The following is a 21,561-nucleotide window of genomic DNA, read 5'->3' as shown; positions in this document are numbered from 1 at the left end:
GTAACCACCATGCATTTGCTTGTTCTCTTGCAGCCACAATGCACACACACACAGCTCCTCTTACTAGCTACTGTACTATAGTGTTCCATTCTCTCACTGCTTTTGTCTCCTCTCTCCCCCAGATACAGACAAGCCGTGCTGCTCTGGGACTGAGGAGGATTACAGACCTGATCAATGCTTGTTATTGCAGGGTAGTGGGAGGGGCTCAGATCTCCAACGCCCACTCATCATTGCATACATGTTATCCATTGTGAAAGTCTTGCTATTGTGGTATAGTACACATCGTAAGTGTAATTATATATAGCTACATGTGCATCTTCTGATTGCGTGTGGAGGAGCGACTGAACAGCATACAGATGAGTAGTAGCTAGCTATGTTGTGTGGAGGAGTGACTGAACAGCATACAGATAAGTAGCTAGTTATGACGTGTGGCAAGTCTTTCATGCTCTCAATGTAGGTTGATTGTGTGTGGAGGAGCGACTGAACAGCATACAGACGAGCAGCTAGCTATGTTGTGTGGAGGAGCCATTGAACAGCATACAGATGAGTAGCTAGCTATGATGTGTTGCAAGTCTTTCATGCTCTCCTATGTAGGTTGGTTGTGTGTGGAGGAGCAACTAAACAGCATACACACAGATAAGTAGCTAGCTATGTTGTGTGGCAAGTCTTTCATGCTCTCCTATGTAGGTTGGTTGTGTGTGGAGGAGCAACTAAACAGCATACACACAGATAAGTAGCTAGCTATGTTGTGTGGCAAGTCTTTCATGCTCTATATGTAGATTGATTGTGTGTGGAGGAGCGACTGAACAGCATACAGACGAGTAGCTAGCTATGTTGTGTGGAGGAGCCATTGAACAGCATACAGATGAGTAGCTAGCTATGATGTGTTGCAAGTCTTTCATGCTCTCTATGTAGGTTGATTGTGTGTGGAGGAGCAACTAAACAGCATACACACAGATGAGTAGCTAGCTATGTTGTGTGGCAAGTCTTTCATGCTCTCTATGTAGGTTGATTGTGTGTGGAGGAGCGACTGAACAGCATACAGATGAGTAGCTAGCTATGTTGTGTGGAGGAGCCATTGAACAGCATACAGATGAGTAGCTAGCCATGATGTTGCAAGTCTTTCATGCTCTCTATGTAGGTTGATTGTGTGTGGAGGAGCGACTGAACAGCATACAGATGAGTAGCTAGCTATGTTGTGTGGAGGAGCGACTGAACAGCATACAGATGAGTAGCTAGCTATGTTGTGTGGAGGAGCCATTGAACAGCATACAGATGAGTAGCTAGCCATGATGTTGCAAGTCTTTCATGCTCTCTATGTAGGTTGATTGTGTGTGGAGGAGCGACTGAACAGCATACAGATGAGTAGCTAGCTATGTTGTGTGGAGGAGCCATTGAACAGCATACAGATGAGTAGCTAGCCATGATGTTGCAAGTCTTTCATGCTCTCTATGTAGGTTGATTGTGTGTGGAGGAGCGACTGAACAGCATACAGATGAGTAGCTAGCTATGTTGTGTGGAGGAGCCATTGAACAGCATACAGATGAGTAGCTAGCTATGATGTTGTAAGTCTTTCATGCTCTGTATGTAGGTTCTTTGCTGAGTCAGGCACTAACAAACAGTTAACTCTAATGCAAACATGATCATTGTAACAATAATTAATTATGCATGTACTTTTGTTAACTAATTTTGTAATCTTTATATGTAATTGCAGTATATAGAAACTATTATCTTTCAACATTAATTCTGTTGACACTTCACTAACACAAGGGAGGGAGTAAAGAACCAATTTCTCCACACAACACCAAGGCTGTAGTGAAAGTTAATCCAATGGCAAAAGTAAAATGTTGCAATTGACATGTACAGTGTGCTTAGAACAGAGTCAGGTGATTGTCCACTAGCAGTGCCAGGCCTATCCCCTCCCTCCACACCAGTTGTACATCCCCAAGGATCCTCTGACCCTCTCTGTTAAGTACCAGTCGAATCAGCCCTCCTCTTGATAGCACCTGACACACCAGCAACGGCTGACGTGACGAGTGGACTGTCCTCAGAGCACTGCTAGTAAACCTGTGTGTGGGGGTACATTAAAGGGGGGTGGTGTACATGTGAACAACCCACCAGCTCTTGCTTGCCATGACTCCAATGTAGCCACTCACTGACTGTGCACTGACGTCGGGGAACTTTCTATAGAGGACATCTTCAAACTCTCTCACTCCAGCTGGACCCACAGCCTTAGCCAGACACTTGCACTGACCTGCAGGAGGGTGGGTGGGGTGTGTGTGTGTGGGTACTAGGGCTCACGTACCTAGGACAGGGACTCGCTGCTCAGGAACACGAGGAAGGAGCCAGAACCCATTGAAGTCTTGTCCTCCATCACCAGCTCCTCCGGTGTGAAGTATTTGGAAACCATATCTCTCCAGGACCTTCAGGACAAGCCTCTCATAAGCCAGCCCCACACTGTGGGCCGAGCACTGCACTCCCACGCCCACACGCATCTCTCAGCATCTTCTTGTGGTGATAAATATATTCATTAGCTTCTATCAATAGCTCCATCTGATTGGCTAGTGAATTCAATCAAGAAGCTTTATCACTCTAAGAAAACGCCTTCTCTTTCCAGTCCTCAAGACACCATCATCCATCATGCCTCCAACCGACTACGATGAGGAGAAAGGTAGATCTACATGCATTGTATATAGTGTCCATTTGACTGCTCCCCTGCAGACAAGATCAAGCGCTTCCTGACAGAGTTCTACACTGAGAGTAGTGATGGCGATGGAAAGGTGTTCACATACGCAGAGCAACTCACCAACATTGCACACAGGGAACAAGTGGAGCTTACCATTGATCTGGATGACATTGCAGAGGTGAGTCCCATCTCCCTGGCCCTCTTTACTATAGTGATGACACACAGATTGACCCTGACCTAGTGGAGGCCATCGTTCAGAACACAAGACGTTACGTGACACTATGCTCTGATGCTGTCTCAGAGCTCCTCCCCACGTACAAGCAACGAGAGGTACTAATCCCCCCTCTAATTAGTGTTGACCTCTGACCTTACAGGTGACGGCTAGGGACTCACTGGACGTGTATATCGAGCATCGTCTGTTGCTACGACAACAACACAGAGGTGATTCTGTCCCCAGAGATGCTCATAACACGTATCCTCCCGAGCTCATCAGAAGATTGTGAGTGTGTGTGTGTGTGGATTAGACCACCCCCCCCTGTGTGCAGTGTGTGTGGATTAGACCACCCCCCTGTGTGCAGTGTGTGTGGATTAGACCACCCCCCTGTGTGCAGTGTGTGGATTAGACCCCCCCCTGTGTGTGTGTGTGTGTGTGGATTATACCACCCCCCTGTGTGTGTGTGTGTGTGTGGATTAGACCCCCCCCTGTGTGTGTGTGTGGATTAGACCACCCCCCTGTGTGTGTGTAGATTAGACCCCCCCTGTGTGCAGTGTGTGTGGATTAGACCACCCCCCTGTGTGCAGTGTGTGTGGATTAGACCACCCCCCTGTGTGCAGTGTGTGGATTAGACCCCCCCCTGTGTGTGTGTGTGTGGATTATACCACCCCCCTGTGTGTGTGTGTGTGTGTGGATTAGACCACCCCCTGTGTGTGTGTGTGGATTAGACCACCCCCCTGTGTGTGTGTAGATTAGACCCCCCCCTGTGTGCAGTGTGTGGATTAGACCACCCCCCTGTGTGTGTGTATTAGACCCCCCCTGTGTGCGGTGTGTGTATTAGACCCCCCTGTGTGTGCAGTGTGTGGATTAGACCCCCCCTGTGTGTGCAGTGTGTGGATTAGACCCCCCCCTGTGTGCAGTGTGTGGATTAGACCCCCCCTGTGTGTGCGGTGTGTGGATTAGACCCCCCTGTGTGTGCAGTGTGTGGATTAGACCCCCCCCTGTGTGTGCAGTGTGTGTGGATTAGACCCCCCCCTGTGTGTGCAGTGTGTGGATTAGACCCCCCCTGTGTGTGCGGTGTGTGGATTAGACCCCCTCCCCCCCCTGTGTGTGCGGTGTGTGGATTAGACATACCCTCCCCTCTGTAGTGAGGTGAACTTCAGGCAGGCCACTCGTTATCGTCCATTGTCCGTACGTAAGGTCAAAGCTGAGAGCATTGGAAAGCTCACCACTGTCCGAGGCATCGTTACCAGGGCAACAGAGGTGAAGCCAGTCATGACAGTGGCCACCTATACGTGTGATCAGTGTGGGGCAGAATCCTATCAGCCGGTGAGATCAGTAGACACTAGCTGCTCTGGTCATCAACTGTTTTAGTAGCTACTTTTGAGAGCCTGTAATTAATTTGTGTTCAGATTTTACAATCTCAAAACTAATTGATGCATTCAATAGCTCTCAGAATTACCTTTCCAATGTTGTGTTTAGATAATTTGCAGCAATTTTAACAACGTAAAAGCATTGCTCTCCCATGGTGTGTGTCCTCCCTCAGATCCAAAGCCCTACGTTCATGCCCCTGGTCATGTGTCCCAGCGAAGAGTGTCAGAGAAACAAGTAAGATATACTCTATTTAACGCACACTACTCATCCCTCCACCTCAAAGGTCAGGAGGTCGTCTGTACCTCCAAACACGAGGGTCAAAGTTCATGAAGTATCAGGAACTCAAGATTCAAGAGCATAACGATCAAGTACCTGTTGGCAATATTCCTCGATCCATGACCATCGTTGCTAGGTAACGCTAGTCCTTCCGCCCCCTCAATTGTCTAGCACTAACTATACAGAGGAGAGGTGACACGTAAGGCAGGTCCTGGAGATCATGTGACCGTGACTGGAGTGTTCCTACCCATGATGAGGACAGGGTTCAGACAAGTCTCTCAAGGGCTGCTGTCTGAGACCTTCATGGAGGCTCATGTGAGTGTGTGTGTGAGTGGGTGTGTGACTCTAACCCACACATGCAGAGGGTAGTGCGTGTCAAGAAGATGGACGAGGGGGAGGAGGAAGGGGAGGAGCTAACACAGGACGAGGTAGAGAAACTCTCTCAAGGTACAGGCACATATCTTTCTGCTGCCTTAACTTGAATTCTGTGGATCCAATTTCAAATTTTTTTTGATTTTCTGAAAACTTAGAAAGAGACCTTTCAAATGGTGTCATCAAAGTTCGTATTTGAGAGATAAAAGTATTTGCCAATTTGGCGATACCATGGATTATAGCCCATGGTCCGAGGCCGAAAAATGTCAAATTTAGGCTCCGAAGAAGTTTTGGATTGAAACACATCATTTGAAAGGTCTCTTTCTAAGCTTTCAGAAAATTAGAATATTTTTGACATTGGATGAATGGTACTCAAGTTAATGGCTGTTGAAAGATGTTCCCCCTCCGCAATTTAATCAATGGTTCGGGGACTCTTTCAGCTGCTATAGCTTGAATTCTGTGGATCCAATGTCAAAAATTTTATGATTTTTTGAAAGCTCAGAAAAAGACCTTTCAAATGGTGTCATCAAACTTCGTATTTGAGAGATAAAAGTATTTGCCAATTTGGCGATACCATGGATTATATATAGCCCATGGTCCAAGGCCGAAAAATGACAAATTATGGCCCCAACGAAATTTTGGATTGAAATGCATCATTTGAAAGGTCTCTTTCTAAGCGTTCAGAAAATCATAAAATTTTTGAAATTGGATCAACGATACAAAAGTTAATGGCTCTTGAAATAATTATGTTCAACTCCCGTAATCTCAAAAAATAGTTGGCTTAATCAATGGTTCGGGGAGGGACTCTATGGGCAACCCTAACAAGCTTATACCCCGCCCCCGCTTATACCCCGCCCCTTTGGCTGATAATGACCACTTCTGTACCCTCTCTACACAGAGGAGGATTTCTATGAGAAGTTGGCCAGTTCTCTAGCCCCTGAGATCTATGGTCACGAGGATGTAAAGAAAGCGCTCCTCCTGCTGTTAGTGGGTGGAGTTGACTGTACCCCTCATGGCATGAAGATACGAGGGAACATCAACATCCTCCTCATGGGGGACCCGGGAGTGGCTAAGAGTCAACTACTCTCCTACATTGACAGAATTGCTCCAAGAAGTGTGTTCAGCATTTGATTGTTTAACGTAATTCACAATAGCCCTTACCAATGTTGCCCCCCCCCCCCAGGCCAGTACACTACAGGGCGTGGTAGCTCTGGTGTAGGTCTCACTGCTGCTGTCATGCAGGACCCTGTGACAGGAGAGATGACGCTGGAGGGTGGGGCACTCGTGTTGGCAGACCAGGGAGTGTGCTGCATTGATGAGTTTGATAAGATGATGGATAGTGATAGGACAGCCATCCACGAGGTGATGGAGCAGCAGACTGTCTCCATTGCCAAGGTGAGCTTCTCCCTCACTCTCCCCTGTGGTGTGACCCCCCTCTCTTGCAGGCTGGTATCATGACCTCTCTGAACGCTCGTGTGTCCATTCTAGCAGCTGCTAACCCAGCCTTCGGGCGCTACAATATCAAGAAGTCTGCAGAGGCCAACATCCAACTGCCTGCTGCCCTCCTCTCAAGGTTTGATCTCCTCTGGCTCATCAGAGACAAAGTGGACTCAGAGAAGGACCTCCGACTAGCGCAACACGTCACGTACGTCCACCAGCACTCTGTCCAACCCCCCACTCAGATAGAGCCCCTCAACATGAAGCTCATCAGGTGAGGACAGTGTAGACGTGTGCTTGGAAACAAGTGTTTGCTAGCTACTAGTTATAACCTCCCGAAAGTAGCTTATTAAATTAGAAAATACACCAGGCGATAAGCCCATGGTCTGCTGTGTACACATTGGAGTACAGTTTACCTGATAGCATGACTGACTAGTTACCCCCCCAGTCACTATATAGTGGTGTGCAAGAGGAAGCAGCCAGTCATCCCACAGTCCCTCACTGAGTACGTTGTGGGCGTATATGTGGACATGCGGCGAGAGGCACGTAACAACAAGGGAGGTATTAACCAGACCTTCACCTCCGCCAGGACTCTACTAGCACTGCTCCGATTGGCCACTGCTCTGGTGAGTGGGTCTTTAGAAATAGTTGATCATCTCTGTACAATCACTGATAGTAATGAACTGCATGTATTAGCCCCCCTCCCCCCTCCCCCTCCAGGCTCGACTGCGTATGGCTGACGTTGTTGAGAAGGAAGATGTAAATGAAGCTATGAGACTCACTGAGATGTCTAAACAGTCGCTCTACGATGAGGAGCACGCAGGAAGGTATATACTGTATGAGATTACACAGTTTGTGTGCCTACCTAAGCCCCTCCCCCTCCCAGGAGCGTGCGTCCCATTGATGCTATCTATGGGATCCTTCGTGAGATGGCGGACCCTGACACTGTACGCTTTGATGAGGCACGGCAGAGGATACTGGCCAAGGGATACCGGCCTAACCAGTTTGACGAGTGTTTGGATGAGTACGAGAGACTCAATGTTTGGCACATCAACCAATCACGTACCAGGATCACCTTCGTTTGAACTATTAGAGACTATCACATGACTGAACTCTTGTATGTATTGTACCCTAGCTCATATTATTATATATATCTCCATTTAGAATCTTGTTTCGTTAATAGTTGCTATATTATACATGATGTGTAGAAAAATGTTGACAATTTATTTCTTAAAATTAATGTTTGCTATAATATTTGTAGGAATACACTGATCAATAACAATAATTATAACATGTCAAAAATCGACGAGTCTAATAGCTAATAAATTGTACATGAATAGTTCTCCTAGGATAGTATCTCTTTGATCTCTCGATGGATGTTACACAGGAAGTCAATATAAGAAGTCCCCTCCCATTGCCCCGCCCCTTTATCTTCCTTGAGCAGTCGACGGAAGGACACCTCCGTCTTGTCACGCTGTTTGGAGATGACCAACTGCAGCGGAGGAGGGCACTTTAAACACAACTACTGTACAACGTACTGGGCACTAGGCAACGTACTGGGCACTAGGCTAGTTACCTTCATGCTGTACTGGGCACTAGGCTAGTTACCTTCATGCTGTGTTGTCGAGAAGCTTGCAGCTGAGCAACGATTCCTCGTACCCTGAATGAGAGTGGGTGGTCCAATGCAGGGAGGGCACGCTATATGGGGAGAGGAGGGACATGAACACAACACAAAGAGAGAGATGAACCCACCAGGTCTGTGTTGACTTGAGCTAGAGAGCCCACTCCAAACAGCTGGCTGATAATATCGTTAGGGACGGCCTGGCCCAACCAGAGCACAGTGACTAGTCCAACAGTGACTAGTCCATTCTCCACAACATACACACCAGCCTCTGACAGCTTCTGACCTGTGCACCGCAGGAGAGGGGGGAGTCCCTGTTCATCAACACTCACATCATGCTATGTGGGGGGGGTAGAGTATGTGCAGTGTCAGTGCATGGTGGGGGGGGGGGGGTAGAGCATGTGCAGTGTCAGTGCATGGTGGGGGGGGGGGTAGAGTATGGCAGTGTCAGTGCGTGGTGGGGGGGGTAGAGCATGGCAGTGTCAGTGCGTGGTGGGGGGGGGGTAGAGCATGGCAGTGTCAGTGCGTGGTGGGGGGGGGGGGTAGAGTATGTGCAGTGTCAGTGCGTGGTGGGGGGGGGGTAGAGTATGGCAGTGTCAGTGCGTGGTGGGGGGGGGGTAGAGTATGGCAGTGTCAGTGCGTGGTGGGGGCGGGGTAGAGCATGGCAGTGTCAGTGCGTGGTGGGGGGGGGGGTAGAGCATGTGCAGTGTCAGTGCATGGTGGGGGGGGGGTAGAGCATGGCAGTGTCAGTGCGTGGTGGGGGGGGGTAGAGCATGGCAGTGTCAGTGCGTGGTGGGGGGGGGAGGTAGAGCATGGCAGTGTCAGTGCGTGGTGGGGGGGGGGTAGAGCATGGCAGTGTCAGTGCGTGGTGGGGGGGGAGGTAGAGCATGGCAGTGTCAGTGCGTGGTGGGGGGGGGGGGTAGAGCATGTGTAGTGTCAGTGCATGGTGGGGGGGGGTAGAGCATGGCAGTGTCAGTGCGTGGTGGGGGGGGGGGGGGTAGAGCATGGCAGTGTCAGTGCATGGTGAACACTTACCAAGGAGTAGAGCCTGGGATAGAGGAAGGGTCCAACCAGAGAGGTGGGCATACACAGAGCCAGATACATGAAGCAACTCTTCTCATCTAAAGTCACCACAGGGGCTGCACAACACACCAATGATATTTTGCCAAAACATTCAATAACTGATGCCTTGTTACAAGGACGCACACACGCCCACACACATACACACACTCACGAGCTAAGAGGCAGTCTGACTTGAGCAGGCAGTTGGCGTACATGGGTAACAGCTTGAGGCTCTCTGGGAGGATGAGTTGACCAGGAGGGGACTGACTAGAGCAGTGCTTCCGATAACAAGAGAGAATAACTGCACACTGATGACTGAAGCTCTCACGTATGCTCTTATAGGGCAGTGTCAGAGAGGCGTGGACAACTGGAGGGAGGGGTCAGAGTACATAACCACACCCACATCCCACCCACTCACTGCTCTTGGAGAGGAAGCTCATGAGAGAGTCTATGTCACAGCTACGATAGAGGTCCTGATACTTGGAGGAGCAGCTCATGGCAATGTTGTGTACCCTGAGTCGTCTCCGCCCACACACGTCAGTGTACAAGAGTGCCGCCTGGGAGTGGGCGGGGCTATATCATTACCAAGGCAACACGACTGGGTGGACATACCTGGAAGAAGGCTAAGTCGTCCTCTCGTAACTTGTCGTCATGTTTAATCTCCACGGCGATTGCTTTGTCAGCATCAATGTTACCTAGTTCAATGTCTGTGGTGTTGCTCATGTGGAATGCACCATAGAAGGCAGTGGGGCGTAGTCCAGTGCACGCCCTCACACGCATCACAGCATCGAACCCTGTCACACGCTGTACACTGTGTCGCAGGTCACTCATCAGTACCTCTCCATCACTACTAGTCTACAGGGGAGGTAAAGACACACCCACACACATGTATAGGCATACCTGATAGTTCTTGTAGTAGTGTAGTTCTCCTCCGGTGGTGGCGGCCATCTTGGCTAGGGTGGCCACATCACAGTATGTCCCGGGGAATAAGAACAACTCAACACCTACTCCAAACTTGACACACTCTTCAGCCAGCTTCTGATACACAGAGCCAGCCGGGGCCAGCAACGTCTGTAGAGGGACAGGGGAACAATGGATGGGGGCACTGAGAATAAGTCTGCTTAAATGTTGTTCAAGTGAGGTGAACAGGATTGTACAGTGTAGGTACATGGCTATGAGGCTGCTCCACCCACCTTCTCCTTGTCAGTGCCCAATAGCTTGGGATCCTGCCTGTTCTTGAGGACACCAGGGCCGGGGGCAGTGGGGAGGGACGAGTGGAACACATACAAGCGACCATTCCTACCAGATGCCTTGAGGGCCTCCATACCTGCTCGTAGCACTGGCTCAAGGATCACCTGAGACATATTGTTGGTGGCAAACAGCTCTGGTAGCTGGGACAGGAAGCTATGGGGGCACATACGTAGTACTACATGTACATGTAATGGCTATTGTTGTACAACTCTTTGAACGACAATAACTTGCATACCGTTTGTCCAAATTCAATAATTTGTTGATTTTCCGAAAGCTTAGAAAGAGCTCTTTCAGATGATATGTTCAGCTCAATTTTTATTTTTGGACCCTATTTTGCAATTTTCCCCCACCTATAGCCCACGCTTTTTTGTCAAAAACGGCCTCGAAAATAAGCTTTGATTTTAGTATGCCATCAGAAAGACCTCACTTTGAGCTACTAGAAAATCATTAAACAGTTGAAATTGGACCATCCAAACCCAAATTATGGCCGTCCAAAGATACTACATATATAATTATGATGTTAGCAAACGACATAAACCACAGCCTATATTGACATCACACACACAAACACATTGCCCACCTCTCCAACATGGTCCTTGCCTCTGCCACGCTCACGAGGAACCCGTCCACCATGGGGACAAACACATCACTGACATCAGTGAGCACCATCATCTGAGGCTGGGCCAGAGTCTCCTTCACATTGTAGAAATGTATCACTTTGTCGTACGTCACAAAGCCCACTTGTATGGGGGAGCCCCTCTCGTCAGTGGACCTAATTAGACAGCATATTAACAAGGCCACACCCACTAACTCCACCCACGCACCCTGGCAGAGTGTCGAGGACAGAGAGGATGGACTGAGAAAGAAGACTGAGCAATCCAGTTTGCACACTGGCATAAGACACATCAATCATGAATATGTACGCTGGAGGTAGTGGCAGCTTGCCCTCCTGCAGGCACACAATAATTATGACACAATATGACACACTATGACCCCCTCCAAGGATAGTGTGTAGGGAGGCGTACCTTGCAGTAATCCTTGGTAGCAATGTATTCGACTGAGCCAAACCTCAGCTCTGGTCGCTGGAGTGTGTCCGTGCGTCTCCCTTGGTGATCCAGGTGGCAGAAATACTCTGGTGGAACTATACACAGAGCACTAATCAATCCTATCCACCCACGGCACTACACACTCACCTTCGTTGGAACACTGGCAGATTGGACACAGATACTGTCGGCCTCCATCCACGAAGCGAGCATACGGATTCATGTAGGCCTTGCATCTGTTGCATCTCAGAGGCCCACTGGGACCATGGTCCACTAGAGTCGTGTTGTTCATGGTGTTCTGTACACACACACACACGATTGTTAGTATGCCATCACAGATAATTAAGCTATACGAAAAGTTGTTGTCTCTAATCAGCCCAGTGCAGAGGTAACTCACCTCTTCAGTGGGGACAGCTGCAAGAGGCTGGAGCACTAATCCAAGAGGGACCTTGCATCCATTGAGCAGGTCTTTGGTACAGGGGACACTGTACATGGTGGCACGCAAGTAGTGAGGGCTGCAGTTGCCTACACAGCAGAACAAGACAGTACGAGTGTGCACTGTAATGATACTGTAAACGTAGGTACTGCGTATTTAAAGTACTAGAGTTGGCTCTGTAACTAGAGTTTTGGTGATCCAAATTTAACGATTTTATGATTTTTTGAAAGCTTAAAGGAGCCCGTTCAAATGGATGCTCAATTTACAAATTTGGAAAGGGTTATAATTTGAGAAATACCATGGGCTATAATAATGGTATTTTATCAAAAACAGGCTCCAAATAGACTTTTGATTTCAACACATCACCTGAATGGCCTATCTCTAAGCTTTCCGAAAATCATGAAATTAGACCAAAGGAAGTAAAGTTAAGGCGGTTCAAAGATGCTTTATTTACATGTATAGTTAAATAGAGCATGTTGTATTACCGTCATCCTGTACTCTGAAGTGTGTGGTGACCAGGGGTGGGGCATTGCCACGTGATGATGTCATGAAGGGCACACCCCCTCTCTGTTCCTGATCAGACCTCATCACAGCCACCTGTAGGGGGGGGGCATGGTCAGGGGGTACATAATCAGGGGATCAAGGGGTACATGATCAGGGGGTACATTGTCACTACATTATCTACACTGTACACAGAGCAGAACACAAACAATACATTTAGAACTTTACGTTACGTACGGCCTACTCACAGGGTTTGGCATTTGGTCCGGGTCTATTCTGGCCTTGGGTTGTCCTTGGTGTACAGGAGCCGTGGGGAGCCCTCCAGGGGGTCCTGGTTGTCGAGGGTAACCACCCGGGCCTGGAGGAGGAAATTGTCCACCAGAGGGTCCCATCATCATGGGGGGTCCCATAGGGGGGGCCCCTGTAGAGAAACACCAGGTCAAATAACTTGACAGAACAAAAATGTCTATACAATGTACCTAAAGGGGGAGCCCCTGCCATTTGTGGTGGTGGTCCAGTCATGTGACCCCCAGGTCTGAACTGTTGCCCTCCAGGGGGTCCCATAGAGGGAGCCCCTGTCATTGTTGGAGCTCTGAGCTGTTGCCCACCAGGGGGTCCCATCATCATCATGGATGTTGCAGGCGGTCCACTCATCATATGCGACCCCGGTGCTTGGTTGGGAGCTGGCATTGATGCAGGCGGTCCACTCATCATATGCGACCCCGGTGCTTGGTTGAGAGCTGGCATTGATGGAGGCGGTCCACTCATCATATGCGACCCCGGTGCTTGGTTGAGAGCTGGCATTGATGGAGGCGGTCCACTCATCATATGCGACCCCGGTGCTTGGTTGGGAGCTGGCATTGATGGAGGCGGTCCACTCATCATATGCGACCCCGGTGCTTGGTTGGGAGCTGGCATTGATGCAGGTGGTCCACTCATCATATGCGACCCCGGTGCTTGGTTGGGAGCTGGCATTGATGCAGGCGGTCCACTCATCACATGCGACCCCGGTGCTTGGTTGGGAGCTGGCATTGATGCAGGCGGTCCACTCATCATATGCGACCCCGGTGCTTGGTTGGGAGCTGGCATTGATGCAGGTGGTCCAGTTGTTGGGCCTAGATAACAAATAGATTCACTGTACATCCAGTGATGAATATTCCTACTTAAAACGTTAAGACAGTCAAAGTTAACACCATATTATTTCACGGCTTTTACACATGTATTACATGTGCTGTGTACCTGTCATCATTGACGTAGGGGGTCCAGTCATGTGAGACACAGGAGCCCTGATCTGTTGACTACCAGGGGGTCCCATCATCATCTGTCCGGGGGGTCCCCCCATCATGGCTGTAGGAGCCATCATTTGTGGAGCTTGGTTTGGAGGTGGCATTGATGCAGAGGGTCTGCCTTGCATCTGATAAGGCTGCCCTGAGGGGGGTCCCATCATCCCTCGTCCAGCCGCAGGGGGTCCCATTATCTGTCCGGGGGGTCCCATCATCTGAGGGTGGTTGGGAGGAGGACCAACGGCCATTGATCGTGTGGGGAAGTTGCTCTGAGGGAGGCCAGTATTAGAGGGTGGTTGTTGTACGTATCCTTGAGGTGGGCGTGGCCCTAGAGACAGTCCACCCATCTACACAGTGATGGAATGTGTGTGTGTGTGTGTGTGTGTGTGTGTGATATCCCATCCTTACCTGACCAGTGGGAGGCATCATGCCGTACGGTGGGTCTGGGCTGGGTTGCATCATAGTGGACACTGTCGGCTGTGTGTATGTGTGTGTGTGTGTGTGTGTGTGGGTACCAGGTGTCGTCAGTGTAGTGTGTGTGTGTGGAGGGTTCTACTGTACTCTGTACTCTTAGTAAGGACACATGCAGGAGAACTCTCACCTTTATAGGTTGTTAGTAGAGTCCTTGAGTGGAGTAGTAGCAGTGTAGCTGGAGCTAGCTGTGAGTACATCAATGGAACAAAAGAAACGACCACGAGTGCAAAGTGACGTTGAGGTCAAAAGGGTAGGGCTAGGGTTGGGTTTGAAATGCGGGGAAAGGTCGTCCTTATAAAAACTGTTTGTTTACTAACTAAAATAGGGGAAAGGTCGTCGTTAGTTACATAACACATTATAATGACAACAAAACAATTATAATTTATAGAGAGCTAATAAGCAGTTATTGAGGGTGTCCAGGTAACGCATGTACACACATGACCACGGTATACCCTTGGTTGCAGGTCTTGAATGAACTTGTTCACACTCGAGATAGCATCCTCGCACACTGAGCAGGAACATCCGTACGTCCTCACGACCCCAGCCTAACTGGTGGAAGGGGATCAGTATATCATCAGTCACATCCACAAAGAAATCCTTCAAGTCTTTACGATGAATTAAAGATGCTCCAAATGAAATGATAGACTTTAGAAATGACCGACCATTCTGTTCGACTTGCTTCACATACGAGGGATGGCACTTCTGTTTGCGCAAGTCCTTGAGAATTAGTTTCAAATGTCTGTCTATCCACACTCGATCAAGCATTCCTATTCTGAGATCATGCAACTCTTGAAGGAAGACTCTGTCCAGCTCTAGATCATCATCCATGACATGTGAACCCTCAGAGCCAGCTGTCCAGTGGTCAATCATCTCACTAGCACAATATGTAAAGTCAGAGAACAAAAGGTGTGACAGCTTCTTCTTCTGAGTCTCAAATCGATTGTGATTGATGAAAACAACTGAAGCGTAACTTCTGGCCAAATCCTCGGAGAGAGAAAACTGTGCTTTGATATTCTCCACCAGTGAACCTTCGTAGTCATCCACAACTTGTAGCACTTGCTTGATATTGTCAAACTGTCGACGGCAGTTCTTTAAAGGGACCCTCGTTTTCTCACTCACATCGTCCAGGTCTTTGCGGTTCTTGGTGCTCAGTTTCTTGCCCAGGAATTCTCTCACCACTCTCTCATCAAAGGCATAGTAGTGTTGTATCATAGCTTGCTTGACTGACAATGGCAACTGAACCAGTCCTTGCTTGAGGAGGCGAGAAGGTAGCTGTAGATATGGCTCTAGGATGCTAAACAGTCTGAAGTAACCTCTGGTCTCGCTCATAAGAAGATCTTTGTAGTCGTCAAACTCATTGGAAGGTGGTTCTCTTGCCAGCCTCTCCTCTGTCGCTTTATCCACTCCCTCACCGCTCAGCCACAAGCAGAACACGTCCAAATCAATTTCAGTGGGCTCTGTAACAAACACATCCAGTGGGCTGGCCATCTTATATAATAGCTAGCTAGTTCAGTGCACAGTGCATGCAGTAAAGAATAGTATAGTGTGTCTTTAGCTTTGCTGCGCTGGCAGGTAACATCCAATTGAACTTTGACCTAGAGTTAATTGTCTCTAAGTTCATAATGTGTTAGTTGGTACGACGATCTTTTTCTTGTCCTACCAGTACAGGCAAGTGATAACTAGCTATTTATAGTGCAGTGCTACTGATGATAATGCTTGTTTCTCTGAGGTGTCTGATGAATGTCCTCCAGCGAAGGTGTCTCCACACATGGCCTAACATTCGTCCTGTGACTAGTGCACTTGAGCTGGCCAGTGGTGCTCTAATAAATGGACCTAACCCTCCCACTTCAGCTCAGCTAATCCATCTACTGGAGAGCAAAGCTACTCAAGTCTTTGGTAACCTCTCCATTATGCCATTGTACATACACACAGTCAGGTCCCAGTGCAGTACATACACACAGTCATAACTAGGTCCCAGTGCAGTACATACAGTCATAACTAGGTCCCAGTGCAGTACATACACACAGTCATAACTAGGTCCCAGTGCAGTACATACAGTCATAACTAGGTCCCAGTACATACACACAGTCATAACTAGGTCCCAGTGCAGTACATACACACAGTCATAACTAGGTCCCAGTGCAGTACATACACACAGTCATAACTAGGTCCCAGTACATACACACAGTCATAACTAGGTCCCAGTGCAGTACATACACACAGTCATAACTAGGTCCCAGTGCAGTACATACAGTCATAACTAGGTCCCAGTACATACACACAGTCATAACTAGGTCCCAGTGCAGTACATACACACAGTCATAACTAGGTCCCAGTGCAGTACATACACACAGTCATAACTAGGTCCCAGTACATACACACAGTCATAACTAGGTCCCAGTGCAGTACATACACACAGTCATAACTAGGTCCCAGTGCAGTACATACACACAGTCATAACTAGGTCCCAGTGCAGTACATACAGTCATAACTAGGTCCCAGTGCAGTACATACACACAGTCATAACTAGGTCCCAGTACATACACACAGTCATAACTAGGTCCCAGTGCAGTACATACAGTCATAACTAGGTCCCAGTGCAGTACATACACACAGTCATAACTAGGTCCCAGTGCAGTACATACACACAGTCATAACTAGGTCCCAGTGCAGTACATACAGTCATAACTAGGTCCCAGTGCAGTACATACACACAGTCATAACTAGGTCCCAGTACATACACACAGTCATAACTAGGTCCCAGTGCAGTACATACACACAGTCATAACTAGGTCCCAGTGCAGTACATACACACAGTCATAACTAGGTCCCAGTACATACACACAGTCATAACTAGGTCCCAGTACATACACACAGTCATAACTAGGTCCCAGTGCAGTACATACAGTCATAACTAGGTCCCAGTGCAGTACATACATACAGTCATAACTAGGTCCCAGTGCAGTACATACACACAGTCATAACTAGGTCCCAGTGCAGTACATACACACAGTCATAACTAGGTCCCAGTGCAGTACATACACACAGTCATAACTAGGTCCCAGTGCAGTACATACAGTCATAACTAGGTCCCAGTGCAGTACACACAGTCATAACTAGGTCCCAGTGCAGTACATACAGTCATAACTAGGTCCCAGTGCAGTACATACAGTCATAACTAGGTCCCAGTGCAGTACACACAGTCATAACTAGGTCCCAGTGCAGTACACACAGTCATAACTAGGTCCCAGTGCAGTACATACAGTCATAACTAGGTCCCAGTGCAGTACATACACACAGTCATAACTAGGTCCCAGTGCAGTACATACACACAGTCATAACTAGGTCCCAGTGCAGTACACACAGTCATAACTAGGTCCCAGTGCAGTACATACAGTCATAACTAGGTCCCAGTGCAGTACATACATACAGTCATAACTAGGTCCCAGTGCAGTACACACAGTCATAACTAGGTCCCAGTGCAGTACATACATACAGTCATAACTAGGTCCCAGTGCAGTACACACAGTCATAACTAGGTCCCAGTGCAGTACATACATACAGTCATAACTAGGTCCCAGTGCAGTACATACACACAGTCATAACTAGGTCCCAGTGCAGTACACACAGTCATAACTAGGTCCCAGTGCAGTACATACAGTCATAACTAGGTCCCAGTGCAGTACATACATACAGTCATAACTAGGTCCCAGTGCAGTACACACAGTCATAACTAGGTCCCAGTGCAGTACATACAGTCATAACTAGGTCCCAGTGCAGTACATACATACAGTCATAACTAGGTCCCAGTGCAGTACACACAGTCATAACTAGGTCCCAGTGCAGTACATACATACAGTCATAACTAGGTCCCAGTGCAGTACATACACACAGTCAGGTCCCAGTGCAGTACATACATACAGTCATAACTAGGTCCCAGTGCAGTACATACAGTCATAACTAGGTCCCAGTGCAGTACATACACACAGTCAGGTCCCAGTGCAGTACATACACAGTACTTTAGGTAAATAGCTGTGAGCTGGCTAAGGCTATGGCTATATAGAGTCACTTTCAATTTGTTTAATTGTCTTTTTATTGTCTTTTTATTGTCGAAATCTTTGCGAAATCTCGAGATTTTGAAATCTTGTACGCTAAAAATTACAGTGTCGGACCCCTCGTACAGTACATTACATACACGTACTACTTTGCACACGCCCACACACACACGTACATACGCCCACACACACATTTAGAGGAGCTAAGGGACCACGCTATCAATGGACAAGCTGTCTTCACAAACAGTGAGCTCTCCCTCAAGTACATTGACGTGTACGGGTTTGACTTTGATTACACGCTGGTGCACTACAAGCAGTCCGTCCTGCGCCTCATCTATGGCCTGGCCAAGAACAGATTAGTCGAGCAACTCAACGTAAGTTATTATAATTATTGTGTTATAATCATTATTGTGTTCCGTTGTTTGTACAGTACCCTACCTGTATCCGTGAGTTGTCCTTTGACCCCTCCTTTGCTATTCGAGGTCTACACTGTGACATAAAGCGTGGCTATGTCATGAAAGTGGACGCGTACAACCACATCCAACTCACCTCAGTATACAGGTACTGCCAGTCCCTCCACCACACACACCCCACACCCCCACACACCTCACACAGAGGGCACGAGCCAGTAAGTACAGAGGAAGTAGTGGCGGCATACGGAGGTACACATGTTCCAATGACGGTGATGGACAGTCTCTCCCGGAGCAGCACCTGGAAGCTCACTCAGTTCCTTGACCTCTTCTCAATACCTGAGACTGCATTATTTGCTGACCTTATGCAAGTGAGAGAGGGATTTATGTACAGTTAACAATCTACCTTAATAACGTTTACTATTATAAATGGGTACTAATTTAGCGAATTAACACTAAATTAAGTCCGCGCTAATAAGAAATGTACTTTTGAGAGTATGCTGAGCAAGCTAGTATCTGACTCCAAACTTTCCATTCAACTTTATATGTATCTTTTGTCAAATATTGTGCTAATGAAATCCGCCAAAATTAGTACCCTAAAAACAGAGAAAAATCTGAAATTACTACCCGCCAGTCTACAATAGCTATGCTAGGACTTTTGTGTACAAATAATTATTACTAGAGAGGTATATTCCTATCTCCCCCTCACAGTACATGATAGACCACGGGATCAGCTTTGACCCAGAGTATTTGTTTGAGGATGTTCAGAACACTGTGTATAACATTCATCAGTCAGGGGAGATTCATCGCATCATTGCTAGGGACCCTGGTGAGTCCATGGTTGTGGTGGGTCTGGTATATAGGGCTCCCTGTAGATACATACCTCGAGAGTCAACCTGTCTTGAGAGAGTTGCTCAACCGATTGCAATGCTCTGGAAAGAAACTGTTCATCATCACCAACTCTCCCTTCTGGTTTGTGTAAGTTGTAGCCAAACATATTTTGCTGTACAAGTTAGAATTAAGTTATGACTGCTACACTAAACCATTAACATCATGTATTGTATTGTACAGACACGACTACCATAACTGACTTGACCCCTACAGAGACAAGGGTATGAGTCATCTCCTCGGCTCTTCTGATTGGAGGGATCTATTTGACGTTGTAGTGACCAACGCACGGAAACCCAGCTTCTACAGTGACTCTCACAGGTACACATTCTCCCTCTATTACTAGCCTCCCTCTATTACTACCCCCCATGTACAAATCACTATTCAATATTTGTAATTTACCCAGCTCCTTGCATTTCCTCAGGCCATTCCGGACACTGAACTCTGACCTCACGTCCCCCAGCTGGCAGCCAATAACTCAGCTCACTAAGGGTGGTGTCTATCTCCAAGGCAACGTCAGTGACTTCATGTCCTTCACTGGATGGAATGGAGCTAGTGTCCTTTACTTTGGAGACCACGTCTTCTCTGACCTCGCAGTGAGTACTGTACGTATATATTCAGTGAGTACTGTACGTATATATTCAGTGAGTACTGTACGTATATATTCAGTGAGTACTGTACGTATATATTCAGTGAGTACTGTACGTATATATTCAGTGAGTACTGTACGTATATATTCAGTGAGTACTGTACGTATATATTCAGTGAGTACTGTACGTATATATTCAGTGAGTACTGTACGTATATATTCAGTGAGTACTGTACGTATATATTCAGTGAGTACTGTACGTATATATTCAGTGAGTACTGTACATATATATTCAGTGATTACTGTTTATTTTGTTTAGAGGTGGTTATTTTGTTTAGAGGTGGTTAGGCACGTCCCTGGTACATTTCAGGGAACCTTACAATGATCTGTCAGCCCAGGCTACACATTCCTAACAGTTCCTGCTCCCCTCATGCAGGACCCTATTCTACAACTGGGCTGGAAGACAGGGGCCATCCTACCAGAGCTGGAGAGAGAGATAGAGACATCCAACTCCACCACCTTCAAGTCTCAGCTGGCTGATTTGCTGTCCCTGGAGAGCCTGCTACAGAGGAGGCAGGTGTGTACTCCACTGTACTGTACTCCACTGCACTGTACTCCACTGTACTGTACTCCACTGCACTGTACTCCACTGCACTGTACTGTACTGTACTGCACTGTACTGTACTGTACTCCACTGCACTGTACTGTACTCCACTGTACTGTACTCCACTGTACTGTACATAGACAATAATGATTATTTCACCACAGAACTATTGCGATGCTGACATAGAGAAGTTGCTCGAGAGTTGGAAAGTGAAGAGGGATATTAAAAGGTGTGGCTAAACAATCCACGTACCCCATTACTACAACACTGTTGTGGATCAACAGCTGGTACTAAAGTTATGGCTATTGACAGATTTGTGCACTACATGCACCCCTCACTGTTCCCTTCATGCAGGAAGTACCTGAAGGAGGCACACAACGTCCGGTTTGGCAGTGTGTTTAGAACAGAGAAGAACCCGACATACTTCAGCCGTCGCCTGGCCACCTTCTCCAACCTGTACACCTCCTCTCTCAACAACCTCATGAACTATTCTCTGGACTACACCTTCATTCCGAGGAGGGCAGCCCTACCACATGAACCAGACCTTAACTTTGATTTTTGATTGATTCATTATTTTTCTCAAGAGTTTGGCTTTTATATTATGTTTTAATGAAACTTGCTCTGAACAATTTACGATGAAAACCCAAAATCATTAATTAAACGGAGGGGGGGTGTCTTTCAACAACCATAACTTCAGTACCATTGATCCGATGTCAACATTTTTATGATTTTCTGAAAGCTTAGAAAATTACCTTTCAAACGATGTGATTCGATTTCATTGGGGCCCTAATTTGTCATTTTTCGGCCTCGGACCATGGGCTATACATATATAATTCATGGTATCGCCAAATAATAATTGGCAATATTTTTATCACTCAAATATCAACTTTGATGGTACCATTTGAAAGGTTTCTTTCTGAAAAACATAAAATTTTTGATTTTCTATCCACAGAATTCAAGTTATGGCAGCTGACAGATTCTCCCA

At 47.5% G+C, this 21,561-nt stretch overlaps 5 protein-coding genes across 5 annotated transcripts; 2 read left to right on the top strand and 3 right to left on the bottom strand.

Annotated features, from left to right (window-relative positions):
- Positions 1–1,766: 1,766 nt before the first annotated feature.
- On the bottom strand, positions 1,767–2,495 carry LOC135341991 (uncharacterized). Its single transcript, XM_064538684.1, has 3 exons — positions 2,306–2,495; positions 2,119–2,254; positions 1,767–2,067 (listed from the first exon to the last, which is right to left on the bottom strand). Exons 1-3 carry the CDS (start codon positions 2,493–2,495, stop codon positions 1,872–1,874), a joined length of 522 nt encoding a protein of 173 aa, XP_064394754.1. The 3' UTR covers positions 1,767–1,871.
- A 15-nt stretch (positions 2,496–2,510) lies between these two features.
- On the top strand, positions 2,511–7,628 carry LOC135341886 (DNA replication licensing factor mcm7-like). The gene is made up of 15 exons (XM_064538569.1): positions 2,511–2,671; positions 2,722–2,864; positions 2,912–3,016; positions 3,061–3,185; positions 4,049–4,229; positions 4,447–4,508; positions 4,558–4,686; positions 4,736–4,865; positions 4,913–4,997; positions 5,821–6,036; positions 6,106–6,317; positions 6,368–6,633; positions 6,808–6,985; positions 7,080–7,186; positions 7,246–7,628. The coding sequence occupies exons 1-15, from the start codon at positions 2,641–2,643 to the stop codon at positions 7,442–7,444; spliced, it is 2,169 nt and encodes a 722-aa protein (XP_064394639.1). The 5' UTR covers positions 2,511–2,640; the 3' UTR covers positions 7,445–7,628.
- On the bottom strand, positions 7,565–14,302 carry LOC135341868 (protein transport protein Sec24D-like). Its single transcript, XM_064538546.1, has 20 exons — positions 14,158–14,302; positions 13,965–14,033; positions 13,513–13,903; positions 12,753–13,388; positions 12,522–12,694; positions 12,258–12,369; positions 11,734–11,861; positions 11,487–11,634; positions 11,319–11,434; positions 11,118–11,242; positions 10,874–11,065; positions 10,236–10,446; positions 9,943–10,113; positions 9,655–9,897; positions 9,461–9,599; positions 9,215–9,409; positions 9,016–9,119; positions 8,112–8,318; positions 7,968–8,057; positions 7,565–7,851 (listed from the first exon to the last, which is right to left on the bottom strand). The coding sequence occupies exons 2-20, from the start codon at positions 14,016–14,018 to the stop codon at positions 7,705–7,707; spliced, it is 3,582 nt and encodes a 1,193-aa protein (XP_064394616.1). The 5' UTR covers positions 14,019–14,033; positions 14,158–14,302; the 3' UTR covers positions 7,565–7,704.
- A 61-nt stretch (positions 14,303–14,363) lies between these two features.
- LOC135341940 (acidic fibroblast growth factor intracellular-binding protein-like) lies at positions 14,364–15,626 on the bottom strand. Its single transcript, XM_064538633.1, has one exon. The coding sequence runs from the start codon at positions 15,516–15,518 to the stop codon at positions 14,406–14,408; it is 1,113 nt and encodes a 370-aa protein (XP_064394703.1). The 5' UTR covers positions 15,519–15,626; the 3' UTR covers positions 14,364–14,405.
- Positions 15,627–15,652: 26 nt separating this feature from the next.
- On the top strand, positions 15,653–21,207 carry LOC135341900 (5'-nucleotidase domain-containing protein 2-like). Its single transcript, XM_064538582.1, has 11 exons — positions 15,653–15,926; positions 18,284–18,459; positions 18,516–18,646; positions 18,701–18,866; positions 19,207–19,324; positions 19,371–19,473; positions 19,600–19,704; positions 19,808–19,979; positions 20,409–20,549; positions 20,741–20,805; positions 20,931–21,207. Exons 1-11 carry the CDS (start codon positions 15,737–15,739, stop codon positions 21,136–21,138), a joined length of 1,575 nt encoding a protein of 524 aa, XP_064394652.1. The 5' UTR covers positions 15,653–15,736; the 3' UTR covers positions 21,139–21,207.
- Positions 21,208–21,561: the final 354 nt, after the last annotated feature.

This window comes from Halichondria panicea, chromosome 9, assembly GCF_963675165.1.
Source record: "Halichondria panicea chromosome 9, odHalPani1.1, whole genome shotgun sequence".
Taxonomy (NCBI): domain Eukaryota; kingdom Metazoa; phylum Porifera; class Demospongiae; order Suberitida; family Halichondriidae; genus Halichondria; species Halichondria panicea.
This window is presented reverse-complemented; position numbering and strand designations above follow the sequence as displayed.

Excerpts from the sequence above, each read along its gene's own strand:
- LOC135341886 (XM_064538569.1), top strand. The coding sequence starts at position 2,641 with ATGCCTCCAACCGACTACGATGAGGAGAAAG. Across the intron at positions 4,230-4,446 it reads GGGCAGAATCCTATCAGCCG|ATCCAAAGCCCTACGTTCAT; the intron begins GTGAGATCAGTA and ends GTCCTCCCTCAG. Across the intron at positions 6,037-6,105 it reads TGACAGAATTGCTCCAAGAA|GCCAGTACACTACAGGGCGT; the intron begins GTGTGTTCAGCA and ends CCCCCCCCCCAG.
- LOC135341900 (XM_064538582.1), top strand. The coding sequence starts at position 15,737 with ATGATAATGCTTGTTTCTCTGAGGTGTCTGATGAATGTCCTCCAGCGA. Across the intron at positions 18,867-19,206 it reads TATTTGCTGACCTTATGCAA|TACATGATAGACCACGGGAT; the intron begins GTGAGAGAGGGA and ends TCCCCCTCACAG. Across the intron at positions 19,980-20,408 it reads ACGTCTTCTCTGACCTCGCA|GACCCTATTCTACAACTGGG; the intron begins GTGAGTACTGTA and ends CCCCTCATGCAG.
- LOC135341991 (XM_064538684.1), bottom strand. The coding sequence starts at position 2,495 with ATGCGTGTGGGCGTGGGAGTGCAGTGCTCGGCCCACAGTGTGGGGCTG. Across the intron at positions 2,255-2,305 it reads GCAGCGAGTCCCTGTCCTAG|GTCAGTGCAAGTGTCTGGCT; the intron begins GTACGTGAGCCC and ends ACCCTCCTGCAG. Across the intron at positions 2,068-2,118 it reads GTCATGGCAAGCAAGAGCTG|GTTTACTAGCAGTGCTCTGA; the intron begins GTGGGTTGTTCA and ends CCCCACACACAG.
- LOC135341868 (XM_064538546.1), bottom strand. The coding sequence starts at position 14,018 with ATGATGCAACCCAGCCCAGACCCACCGTACGGCATGATGCCTCCCACT. Across the intron at positions 13,904-13,964 it reads TGATGCCTCCCACTGGTCAG|ATGGGTGGACTGTCTCTAGG; the intron begins GTAAGGATGGGA and ends ATCACTGTGTAG. Across the intron at positions 8,058-8,111 it reads CTCAAGTCAACACAGACCTG|CGTGCCCTCCCTGCATTGGA; the intron begins GTGGGTTCATCT and ends CTCCCCATATAG.
- LOC135341940 (XM_064538633.1), bottom strand. The coding sequence starts at position 15,518 with ATGGCCAGCCCACTGGATGTGTTTGTTACAGAGCCCACTGAAATTGAT.